At 49.4% G+C, this 13,306-nt stretch overlaps 1 protein-coding gene across 4 annotated transcripts in view; it reads left to right on the top strand.

Moving 5' to 3' along the window:
• Positions 1-13,306, top strand: part of LOC144943686 (plexin-A2-like) — a 295,017-nt gene that overhangs the window by 114,732 nt on the left and 166,979 nt on the right. For all 4 annotated transcript variants that reach the window (XM_078871418.1, XM_078871419.1, XM_078871417.1 and 1 more), the window contains exon 6: positions 1,865-1,999. In XM_078871418.1, coding sequence (XP_078727544.1) covers positions 1,865-1,999 — 135 coding nt within the window. The remainder of the gene's footprint in view (positions 1-1,864; positions 2,000-13,306) is intronic.

Below are 13,306 nucleotides of genomic sequence, written 5' to 3'. Positions count from 1 at the left end.
GAGGCGCCGAGGGATGTTACTCAAAGTTCAAAACGATGGAAAACGAATTTGAATAGCCAAATAGACAGACGCCCACATTTACATTTGTCTCGGCAAAAAAAAAATATTACAGGGAGCCGATAGCCATCTGCCAAGTGACTGGCGTCAGACACGATTCAGGACGCTGGTGGGGTGAAACCGCAGAGGAGTCAAGAGCAGCACTTGGCTCGCGATCAGAAGGTTGCGAGTTCAAATGCCGGTCAGAGAGAGAGGGAGAGCTCAACTCAGCCGATCATTTCTTCGGTGTCGATTAAAATAAGTGCAACTTCGTGGGGGGTGGGTAGGAGGGGAAGTCGGCAGCGGTTATCCAATGGATAAAGTCACCCCTGTCGTAGAAATGTGGAGAATTTACATAGCTGGTTCAGGGTTGTAAATAGGAGCCAATCGGTCCGTAAGTTTGTATTTGGGTAATGTCCATTGAATGTTCATGGTGGCCTTGCTCAGGAGGCGAGTACGTTACATGAGAAGGGAGCGTTTACAAGGGGCTGCATAGAACAAAAACAGTTTATAAACATGACTCCTAACCAACCAGAACTATATTCAGTGGAAAGTCCAGTAAGCCATCTAAAATCAAATTATGCATGACACAAGTGAGTGGCATTTAAAACTTATTTGACAAAAGCGACGATTTTAATTGCGTTTGCTATCTTGAAATGTAAGTCTTTACACACAATGCCATTCTGTAGTTCCGGTCACAAATGGCTTCGCTAACGGCATTATCACAAAGTGTGAATGCAGTGGTCATTACCAAGCAATGAGTTCATCTCAGATAGAGATGCCAGGATGATAATATTGAAATTCGTGACCATTGCAGCAAGCGAACACCACGCTAACATTGAGTGGGAAACTCTCGACGTCACATCATGTCTTCGTCGTTGGCGCCGCTATCCACTGCTGGATGAGTGCCGCCCCAAGCTGGTACAAATACTCTGCGTGAGTCGTGATTCTCAAAGTCTTCGGTTTGTTTCGTTCACTTTATTTCGATTTAAAGCTTTCCTGACTGCAGGGATTCATCTTCTTGGTTCTTTCGGTAAAGTCACGTAGAATGGAAATAATAAAATAATTCTGACGACGTTTTGGCCACAACGCAAGCAGCCGTCCTCAGGTGGGGAGCAGGTCTGTCGAGAAGACAGAGTCTGGGGTGTGTCATTCAGACTCTGTCTTCTCGACAGACCTGTTCTCCACCTGAGGACGGCTGCTTGCGTTGTGGCCGAAACGTCGTGAGAATTATTTTATTATTTCCATTCTACGTGACTTTACCGAAATCCAAGAAGATTCGTTCACTTTGTTGTGACTACAGCACCTCTCGTGGCCGCAAGAGTCACGTGATCCCAACACGTGGACAACACACAATTTAGAAGCCTTCGTCAATCCGTTGCTAGAGGAATGCCTCCACAAGCCGCGTCGCTCATGGCGGGGGGGGGGGTGGTCGTGGGATCGTACTTCGTCAAAAAATTGTCAGTGAGGTTTGGTCAAGCGGAGAGTCGCAGGACCTGTTCAGGTATCACTCGGCACTGGTGTTGGCCGGAAATCGAACATAGGTTGCCGGCTTCATCTTAGCCTCGTTGCTGTCACGTCATTGAACCCTCCACACCCCTCCAAACAAAAACCTCTAAGTTTTGCTATCGATAAACTAGAGAGACTGTGGCCTCTACCGCCTTGGAGATGGAGCGACGAATTACGCCCGTGCGTCAGGCTGCTGGATGCAGTCGCGACGGATAGTGAAGGGCGCGCCGCGAGGCGTTCATCTAGCAGTAGATTGACCACGAATGGCTGCTGCTGCTGCTGACGATGATGATGATAATGATGATGTGCGCGTCCTCAGATCCGCGTGGACGGGGCGTGGGAGGGCGGAGCGGTGCTCTACGACGAGCTGCGCGCCTCGCCCGGTGAGCCGCTGCTCCGAGACATGGCGTTCGCGCCCGACCGCCGCCACCTCTACGTCCTCTCCGCGAAGCAGGTGAGAGCCCCCCTCCCCTGCAGCCCCCCCCTTACCCCTAGCACCTACCCCCACCCTTCCTCCACACCCCCCCTCCCCACCATGCCCGCCACCCCGAACACGTGTGGCGCTTTTAAATGTACACCCAAAAAACCTGACCCCCATCCCCAGCCGCAGTCACCACTAACACGCGTGGCGATTTTAAAAGTGTACCCAATAACCCCCCTCCCACCAGGACCACACATATCACGCGTGGCGCTTTTAAAAGTGCACCCAAGAAGCCTGACCGACCCCTCTCCCCGCCACAGCCACCCCTAACACGCGTGGCGCTTTTAAAAGTGTACCCAAGAAGCCCGAACCCCCCTCCCCCCATCCGTCAGGACCACACATAGCAGGCGTGGCGCTTGTAAACTAAACTATTAACTTGTTTTACTTTACCAGGGTAAGGCCCACTGAGCCTATATAGCAATTGTTTAGAAGCGACCTGGCCACAAATGATCGCTCAACGAAGTGGCTTATCACGTGGAAACGTATCGCAGCCAAATACTTCACACACGCCCGGAATCGCTCGCTGCATCTGCATCTGCATCACGTCCTCTCCAGTAAAAACCGCTAGATGTGTGGAGCGGTGGCGCAGCAGTTAGCACACCGCGCTGTGAATCCCGGCGACGCGAGTTTGATTTTCCGGGCGACGGCTAACATCGGCGGCGAGTAATATCTGAACCGGTCCTCGCTTCACCAACACGCGCTGACCAGCTCTGCTGAAGTACGGTCAAACATCTCCCATGACCGACACGGCATAATTGAGGCCTTCTTGCAGCAGCTCATTGACAAAGGGCTGTAAATTCTTCTCATTCATGTTTATGTTTCATGGGTGCACTCTGTAAATGTGCAAATGACGTGCCCTCCCCACTCACTCTCCACCTCCTGAATTTGCCTCTCCACCCTCATCTGAGTGATTAATTGCCCTTACTTTACCCTGTCCTTGCCTTCGCTCCTAGTTAAAGCCCCCGGGATTCCCAATTAATAAGGGTTTCAGTGAAGGGGATGTTTCAGTAACGCTTCTGAAAGCCACTTCCGATGCGGTTAGCCCAAATCCTTGTTGCCAATTAAATTTCCTCCGCTCCCTCCGCCACCTCCCGCTATCCATCCTCACTCCAAAACAGGAACAACGAGAGAGAGAGAGAAACATCTGCCACATGTGTCATCTACACGACCTTCATCGGCACCGTTAGCCTTGATCTATCCACTGCAGGATGAACGTATACTTAAGCGTTACACTGCAATCTACAAGCGACCCGTACTTTATTCAGTCACGTGTGATTCTGTGGGTTTTGTGTTAGACCGTGGGTCTTGTGTTCGTTTGTGGGTTTTTGCATTATTCTATAGACCCTGTGTTAGTCTATGGATCCATGATCGTCGATGGCTCCTGTGTTAGTCTAAGGGTCATGTGTTATAGTATATTGGTCCAATGTTAGTGTATAATCTTTGTGTTAAACAATAGGTTCTGAGTCAGTCTATGGGTTCTGTGTGAGTCTATGAAAACCGTGTAAGTCTACGGGTCGTTATGTGTAGAGTCTATAGGTGATACAGCTCGCATGGAAGTTTATAGATCATACACGGCGTTTTTATTATATCATGTAAGGCCCACTGAGCTATATAGCTTCCTTCATAAGCAACAAGCCACATATGATAGCTCAACGAAGTGGCTTACCATGTGGAAATGTGTAGCAGCCAATACTCTAAACGTGTGTTTTCTAAATGTGTAAGGGGGAAAAAAACGGAAGACCCCGAGAAAAATCGAGGTGACCACGTGCAAGAGAAACACGCCAACTACAAATTAACAGGCGTCAGGGTCTGGATCGAAACCACGACCTCCTGCATACCAGGCGAGGTAGTTAACATCTCCTAGCCACGTGCAACCGCCTGGTCTCCCGGCTCTGGACAGCGGCGGCTAACCGTACACCGCGCGGCCCTCTCAATTAATGTTGCTGGAGAGAAAGGGGACCCTTGGTCCACTTCACGGCCATCGATCGATCGGGGGCGGGGGTCTGTTGGAGGTGGGGGCAAGTGGGACGCGTCACTGCAGTGCTTAACAACTCGGGCTGCAACTGCTGAGCTGGCCACAATTTACTGCATTGATTTTAGTTTTCTTTTTTTAAACTGTTGCAAATTTTGTCGAGTACCTCGACCCCCCCCCCTCCTCCCCAACAATGTGTGTGGGTTGCTCGCAGAGAAGTGCGTGGCGTGTGCGGGGGAGACCTTCATCCAGCACTGGATTGAGCAATTGTACCTGATGACGCAGAGCCCTCGCGGGAAGAGCATCCGTCGAATTGTGACCCTTCCACGTCGAGTTGTACGACACAGTCGCCCTGCGTATTAACATTCGCGCGGCGTTAATGAAGAAACGAACGTCTCGTAAAAAAAAAAAACGAAATCCTTTCGAAAATATGTTTTGGTCGCTAACGAACACAAAAAAAAAACAACGCCGGGCCGCTGTGATTAATGGGGAGGGCAGCGGAGTGAGGGTTGGGGGGTTATAGGCCACGTCCGGTGCAGCCAGCGACTCTGAGCGTCTGCACCGATGGGAGAGGCAAGGGGGCCACGCTGGGGGGATTGGATTTGCCGAGCGAGAGAGGCCGGATTGTTTGTCGCCTGCACCGCGGCGCGCCTCCGTGATTGAACGGAACAGGCCAATACGGGGCCCGGTTAAGTGAATTCTTCCCTCCCGCAGCTGACCCAGGAGCTGACATCGCAGTTAATGTTTTCCGCGGGATGTTAGGGCGGTGAATTCGGAATCAAGCGTGCGCGCTTGTGACAGTGTGCGCCGGTGTGTGCGTGTGTAGGTGCGTGCGGTGCTCGCTAACAGCACTTGGCCCCCATAGCCTGTTAAAGGCTATACGGGCGATCTTTGTCTTTGTGGTGTGTGTGTGTCGAGGGAGTGGTCGTGCGCTGCAAACCCGGCCGACCACCCGCGTTTGATTCCTGCTCACGGTCACCAACGCTGGTGGCGATTATCTGAACCGGTCCTAGGCTTTACTTAGGTCGACTCAGTCTCAAACGAGTACCTGGTGCGGTGTGTAAACATCGCCACTAGGGAGACAAAGGCGGCTGGGCGTGGTGCTGGCCTCCCACCCCCCGTGTGCCGTGCCGGCCTTCATTGGTGCTCGCTAACAGCACTTGCCCCAACAGTTTGTTGAAGACTATAGGAGGTCTTTGTGCTGTGCGTGTGTGTGGGGAGTGGTAGTTTATCGGTTAGCGAACTGTCCTACGAACCCAACGACCCGCGTTCGATTCCCGCTCACGACTCAGCCTCACTATTTGGCGCGGCGTTTGGAACAATAGCACTGGCGAGACAAAGGTGGTGTTGACCACATTTGTTTCCCAACATAGTTTCATGGGAATGTGCTATTTCAGAGCGCTTAATGGTAGTAGGAATAATAAGGATGTTTGTTTACCCGGGGAAGCCTCACAACGTCAAAACATTGTTTCTGAAGAACGGCCCAGATTCTGGTTGTTTGGCCAATTCCATTCACAAGTGTCTGGCGTGCGGGAAGAACGGCGAATAACCTCGCGAGAAAACCACGCGCGTGCGACGGGGATATCACTGGAAGATGAACAAGGACATATTGAAGAATGCATCTCCTGTACCGCCAAAACACCATTGATCTCTTGGCCACCTCGCAAACGCAAGCGAGAGAGAGAGAGGGAGGGGCTTCGTGCGGACATTCGCGCGCGCGTGCCCGTGTACACGGGCGGCATTAATCAGACCCGCCCACAGCTAACAAGCACAGCAAAAACAAACAACCGCATTTAGACAAAGGCCCAGGCGAAGAATGAATTTAACGACTTAATGCATTGGAAGCACTTGCGTTTTGTCCACCTATCAATCGATTCATTCACTTGAGCGCGTGTTTACTCCACTGATAACGAGGCCTGACTCATTACTGACGCACTTTGCGTTTTCTAAAACAATACCGGGCACCGCTCCCGCGTAATATAATAATATTTGTTACTTTTCGGAAGCTGCCCAGCGCACGAAGGAAATGTGCTAATGGAACGAGGCGGTGCGTAGCCGTTGCATGTGTGGGTGAGGCTCTCCCGACGAGTGGGGAGAATGTTTGTAGGAAGTGGGATTTAGTGGGGGGTGGCGGGGGGGGGGGCGCAGTGCGGGGGCGGGGGCAGGAGAAGGGGGCGATATTTCACTTGGTAGATGAGAGCGTGACCCCCTGTTCTGCTGGTCGTATTTAACCTGTGACCTCTGTCTTTTAAACAGCTTGACCTCCGACAAAGGACTTTGACTTCGCCGCCCCCCCCTCTCTCTCCCCCACGACCCCCAGCCGTTGAAAATTGCACCCGTTGAGTCATTTCCCCAACAGTGGAGCGAATATAAATATAGAAAATAAAAATATGGCTTTTCGGTGGGGGGGGGTATCCAGTAAGCAATTTGTCAAACGGAACGGGTCAAGTGCCGCGTATTTTAGGAGTACGCGAGTCGTGAATCGTTTTACGTTTCATCGGAGCAAAACAAATTTGAATTGTTCATTCATAACGAGATTACTATGCTCGCGCGATTTTTTTTTGTAAAAAATATATATATTTAATCCGATGCAACATTTCGCCACATTTTTCAACATCGGCGACTATAAATACGCGTGAGTGATTTTTTTTTCTTTTTTCTCCCCGGGTATTGGGGGAGGGGGGCGGCGAGGCGAGGGGGGTGGTGGGGTGTAGACTTGTTGAAGTACTATTTTCGATTTTACGGCACCCATTAAATATCGAATGTACTCTCTGCGCCGCTTTAGGCGGCTATCTTAATCGAGCCGTGGAATGATAAGGGTGACTCGGGCCGGCTGAATTTATGGAATTTAATTTGTTGAAGTCATAGCGGTGGGGAGGGGGGGGGGGCGAGGGGAGGGGTTCACTTATCTACGCGGAGCTCCATCGCAAATAAGTTGAGCCTGCCTGCGTGCCTTCGTGTTTTCGACCCCTTCACCATCGCCGCGCTTGGCGAGTTGCAGCGGCCCCCCAGACACCCCCCCCCCCCACCGCCTTTAACGCGAGCCACATTTTCTCCAAAAAGAGGGGAGTGTGTGTGGGGGGGTTGGCTGTTGCGGCGAAGAAAAGAAATCTACGGGAAGTCCTGACGGTGATGGTTCTTCTGGCTAGACGCGCGGGATGGAGTGGGGTTAAAGGAGGCGAGATGACCTCCCAGGCGCGACCCCTCTTTTCATCGCCGTCCTTCGGGAAATATATTCCTCTCGCGATTGCCAAGTCCCTTCTGGTTTTTTTGTTGTTGTTGAGCGAGAGAGAGAGATGCTCTGTGCCTTTCTTGGCACCGCGAGTTGCCTTGGGTTCAAAGGCTAAGAGTAAAGCTGGCTAAGTCGCAAAACTTTTTTTGTATTTTTTGTTCAAAGATATTTCTTCTCTCATCTTTGTAGCGTGAAACCGAGAGCGTTTTGCACTCGTGCCGAAAAATATATATTGAAAAAAACATACTACTAACAACAATACAAATTTAAACTGTCCGATTTTTATTCCTATTGGAAAAATATATTTATATGGGTCTGTTCTTTGCAGAACACCGAGTGTCACATTTGTGCAGAAATTACACCCGGTACTTTATTTATGATCGCCATCAATTTTTTGGACTCCACCTTGAGTTGTCATTTTTGTGATTGTTGCACTGCAGACTTCTCGCGATGCGCATATACAGCAATTTTGTTACGGCACAGCAGTGTAAAATGTTACAACAATAATTCCAAAGCAATTCACATCTCTGTTGTGCAATGTTTTGAATTTTTTTTGTATTTCTTCCATTGTTGTTGTTGCTGGTGTGTCTATATAGGTATAGCATAGTGAGGGGAAAACATATTTGATCCCCTGCTGATTTTGTACGTTTTCCCACTGACAAAGAAATGATCAGTCTATAATTTTAATGGTAGGTTTATTTGAACAGTGAGAGACAGAATAACAACAACAAAATCCAGAAAAACGCATGTCAAAAATGTTAGAAATTGATTTGCATTTTAATGAGGGAAATAAGTATTTGACCCCTCTGCAAAACATGAATTAGTACTTGGTGGCAAAAACCTTGTTGGCAATCACAGAGGTCAGACGTTTCTTGTAGTTGGCCACCAGGTTTGCACACATCTCAGGAGGAATTTTGTCCCACTCCTCTTTGCAGATCTTCTCCAAGTCATTAAGGTTTCGAGGCTGACGTTTGGCAACTCGAACCTTCAGCTCCCTCCACAGATTTTCTATGGGATTAAGGTCTGGAGACTGGCTGTATGTTGTATGGGGCGCCGCGGTGGCGAGATGTTAATTCAATCGCCTGGTATGCAGGAAGTCGTGGGTTCGATCCAGACCCTGCATGTTCTCTCCGTGGTCACGTGGATTTGTCTTTCCGGTCCTCCGGTTGTTCTCTCCACACTTAGGATCCACGTGCGTGTGACTGCTATAAATGTCCGCGCGATGAGCCAATTCGTTGAGCTATCATTCGATAGATCATCATTTGATAGCTCAACGAAGTGGGCCTCACCTGGCCAAACAAACATAGTTTAGTTTATGTTGCTGCCACTGTGGTGGAATGGCTACCACACTGGACGTGCAATGCAGAGGTCACCGGTTGGATTCCACCTCCAGTTCAAACACAAGTTTCTTAAGCCCCCTAAACCATACCACCGCCTCTGTCCACCCAACCGCAGTGTAAATAGGTAGACAGCAGTTATTCAGGGGATCGGCAGGCCACGTGTGGTGGGGTAAAATGTGGATTCATCCTGCTTCATTTCTTCAAACATGTCTAGCCAGCATGCAAGAGCAGGGCAAAAATGCCCTCTCGAGAGGAGCCCTCTTTGAGCAGCCTCTAGTGGAGGCCTTGCCGCCAGCAGTGGCGTAAGCAGGCACTTGCAGGGCTGTGCCTGCACCTTCACCTGTGGTGTATATGTTTTATAATCAGTTGTTCTCTCAGTTGCTATCGCTTGAACATTGTAATGGACTGCCAGAGCAAGAGGGCTCACGGGGACTGAAGAAACAATTCCTGTGCGTGCCGAATGTTGTGTGAAGTCTCACTTTTTAAATCCTTTATATTAAGTTCGCTTGCTTGCTTGCTTGCGTGCTTGCTTGCTTGCTTATGACCGTGCAAATCTTTCGGTCGTTTTTTAACCCACTTCCCGTGATCCAATCGAGCTGACATTTTCCACACAGACTCGTTGTGCGTGACAATGAATTTTCGTGAAAATTTTTTTCCAAAATGTTACACTGTTTAGGGAATTTTTTAAAAATATTTAATTACCAATTGCTTAATGCTGGCAGACAATCATCTGACCCATAGGTGGCAGCCATCTCAAGCCAGAGGACGAGAGGACTCTAGCCGCCCGTTTCAAAAACCAATGTGGGCTGGGTTGTGGCCCATTGAGCACGCATATAAAGGATTTATAGTGAAAAACTTTGTTTTTACGGGTTAATTTTTGTTATCTTTGTGCTACCATCGTCAGGCCATACGTGGAAGTGTTCGTTTGGAACTCTCCTTGACGGGAATTTGGTACAAGAAAAAAAAAACTGCCCGTAGAAGAAGATATCTTAGAACTAGTCGTGAGATGTTTCCAACAGTCACCTCTCTTTCACACTGACGGATGCTCTCCAATTTTCCACCCGAGCTCCTCTACGGATGTTTTCGTCTGGTAAATCAGTTTATTTATTTATTTATTACCAGAGCAGTGGTCTTGCCAAATGAAAGTTGGAACAACAACAGCTTCAGATTTGTACGGGAAATGTCCTGCTATCGTGGGTGACTGAGCCGTGACCATCAACTCGCTGCACTCACGAACCCACTTTGTTCTTCACGAGTGACGCAGCATCCGGCAATCGAACCTAGAACGTCGGCGGTACCAGCTGAGTGTTCGGATTCCTTCGGGGCTAGGAGGGGGGGGATAAAGAAATCATCCGCCCCTCTGACACGCGCACGGCAGACGGCCCTCCCTGACTTATCGGTCACGGGATCTGGACGGTAAGTGACAAAGGCAACAAAATATGCGTCGACATCGGAGCAGCGCGCGGATAAATCAACGTCTTAGATTTCCGGAGTGGAGTGCTCGATTATCTTATTTCTCGCTATCACGTATATGTGCAATATATACATGGGGGGGGGGGCAGATAATATACGGGAATTCATTTACTCGCTTAGAGGTGAACATTATATATTTGTTTAGAGCTGTGAAGGTAAAGGTGCAGCCCTGCAAATGCTTGCACATGTCGATGTTGTTGGTAGGAGGGCCATCCACTAGAGGGAGCGCTCGAGAGCTCCGCTGTAGAAGGTCATTGGCCTACTCTTCCACACACTGGCCGAGACATCGTGCAGGCGGTGCGTGGAGTACGCACATCGCACTTTAGTCCAGCACACGAGATGACCTGCCGATCAGCAAATCGCCGGGCAGGAACTGCTGAGTTGTTTGTGTACGCGTTTCGTGTGTGCGTGTGTGTTGTTTGTAACCGTCGTGCGTCCTAGCTGCTTCTTTGAGCTATCATTTGTGGCCAGGTCGCTTCTGATAAAGAAAGAGCTGTGTAGCTCAGTGGGCCTTTCCTGGTAAAATAAAATAAAATGTTTATGATGTTGAATGCCCAAAGGCGGGGGGTTTAAGGAAATGTGCCCATTTGTTATTTTCTGCTTTCTCCAGTAGCGATGACAATGCCAAGTGAGAAAGGTGACGGCTCAGCCCCGCAATAGCTCACTCACGCCACGACTGGCAGAAGGGCCTCCAGTCGAGGGAGCTCGAGAGAGACATCTTGAGAAGATATTAATTCTAGATTTGAAGCTTTCGTGACTGCAAGGATTCATATTCTTAGGTTATTTCGCTAAAGTCACGTAGGTAAAAAAATTTAAATTAATAAAAGTAAAATATTTATTTTATTTTTATTTTACTTTTATTAATTTAAATTGTTTTACCTACGTGACTTTACCGAAAAAACTTAAGAATATCTTGAGAAGAGTATTTTAGACCGCGACGCTTCCACGCTTGCTGGATGCCTTGTCTTGGAAGAGCTTGGAGTACTCACACTTTACCTTCCTCCACGCAACTTATCGATCGTTTACACCGCTGGGTGGACAAAAGCGGTGGAGGGGTTTGGGGGGCGGTGGGGGGGGAGCCGGGTGGGGAGGAGATTTAAGAAACTCGCCCCCGTTGCTTGAACTACCGCACCGTGGGAGATGGGATCGAACCGGCAAACGCTGTATTGCAAGTCCGGTGCGCTGCCAACTTTCACACCAGCACTTTGCCAGCGTCCCATGCAATGCCAGAAATAACAAAAACGTTTCTTATTTAGTGGATTGGCAATGGGCCCTAAATGATTGATTAGCAGTATTGTTAACATAATTTATAATTATTATGAGTTTTAATTGACCTGCCTAAGCTCGCTGAAGCGGGGAGAAATGTAATGAACACCGGCGTGGTGATGCCAATCGCCTTGAGCAGTTGCAGAGAAGCAGTTATTTTTTTCGTGTGTGTGGCGAGCCACGCGAGGCGATTTTCCGTCTTCCTTCATGTGTTTACATGCATAAACTCTAGATTTGAAGCTTTCGTGACTGCAAGTATTCATATTGTTAGGTTTTGTTCGGTAAAGTCACGTAGGTAAAAAAAAATTAAATTAATAAAAGTAAAATAAAAATAAAATAAAAATCACGACGTTGCTGTGACGGTTCCACCTGAACACGGAAGCTTGTGTTGCCTCCGAAACGTCGTGATTTGTATTTTATTTGTTATTTTACTTTTATTAATTTAGATTTTTTTACCTACGTGACTTTACCGAAAAAACCTAAGAATATGCATAAACTCATTTATTGTGTTTGTCTTTAGTTGATTGTCCTTCCCCCTGGCACCTCCGATTATCGCGGTTGGCTTTCGTACGGTGCAAGAAGAGAGTTCAACATACATTTATTTAGTGCCGTCATTGACGGGGAGGAGATATGCGATGAACGCGTCGACAAAGAGATCGACAGATCGATATACCGACGTTACCGCTGTTGACACGGGATGGCACTGCAACCGACGGTGGCTTTGCCCGGTGATAGTGGTGGATTTTAATTTTTATTCACTTCAAATTCCCTTTGTCCGACGCATGCTACCCCCCCCGCCCCCCCGACGATAAACAACTGCGCTAGGCGTGAGAAGGTCGTTGCGTGTAGAGCCTGCCGCGTTGAAATACCACAGATTGGGCCGTTATTTACTTTTAATAAACAAGACGAGAGGTGGGGCAAACAAGGGAGGCTGAGGGGGATGAGTGGCTAACGTGTGGGGAGAGGATAGGGAAGGAGCTCTCATACAATCAACATGGAGGCGTGCGTCCTGTTGGCACTCGGCCTGAAGGCCCAGGAGGAGGGGGAGGAGGGGAGGAACAAAAGGTCATTTAAGAATGGATCCCACGTCCTTTTGAAAACGGTCTCCTTTCCTCGGCCCCGGTGGTGATTTTAAATCAGTGTTCACCAATTTCTCAGAGTGGCGAGGGAACTTTCGCCGTCGAAGACATCATCAATGCGAGGGGCCGCCACGCATTTGAAGCCATTTGCTGGTTTGACAGCATGATAGCGATGGAGGGGGGGGGGTGTGTTTTAATCTATTTGTCTCTGTCGGGGGCCACACTAAAGGCCACCAGGGGCCGCCAGTGGCCTGAGGACCTTGCAACGAGGAACACCGGCCCATAGAGATACACCCCCTCCCCTTCACCACCACCACCACCCAAACCATCCTCTCGTTGCAGGTCAATAACTCCTGCGGATTAATTTCAAACGCTCATTAAAAACAGAAAAGCCGCGTTCTCGGAACGACGCGCAGCCGCGGCAGCGACGCAATTCAAGAATCCCGTCGCCGGCATCCGTAAGCGTTAGACAACGATTGAAGACGCGTCAGCGGTAGACAACAATTGAAGACGCGTCAGCGTTAGACAACGATTGAAGGCGCGTGTCCGCAACGACAAAACACGATGGGGCGGAGGGCACCCGCCCAGCCACTTAAGGAACAAACCGACGGGTGAACAAAGACAATGAATAAAATAAAAACCCATTCGGTCGCTCGTCGTGGAGATTCAATTCGCCCGTTCGTTCGCTTCCCCGCATTTAATCCGTGCGCGTGCGGCCGCTGCCGTATTCTCTGGAACAGCAGAAAGCCGCGGGACAAAGAAACACGACCCGGTGCCTCTTCAAACCCCGAGGATCCACGGGGTGAGAAGGCAGCCAGGCTCGGCGTTGGTGGCGTCTGCGCCTCTGGGGTGTGGCTCAGGTGGCGACGCGATGGCTGTGATTCGGGTTAGGAACCTCCGTGGGTTAGTGGCGGTGGG

This window comes from Lampetra fluviatilis, chromosome 32, assembly GCF_964198595.1.
Source record: "Lampetra fluviatilis chromosome 32, kcLamFluv1.1, whole genome shotgun sequence".
NCBI lineage: Eukaryota > Metazoa > Chordata > Hyperoartia > Petromyzontiformes > Petromyzontidae > Lampetra > Lampetra fluviatilis.
This window is presented reverse-complemented; position numbering and strand designations above follow the sequence as displayed.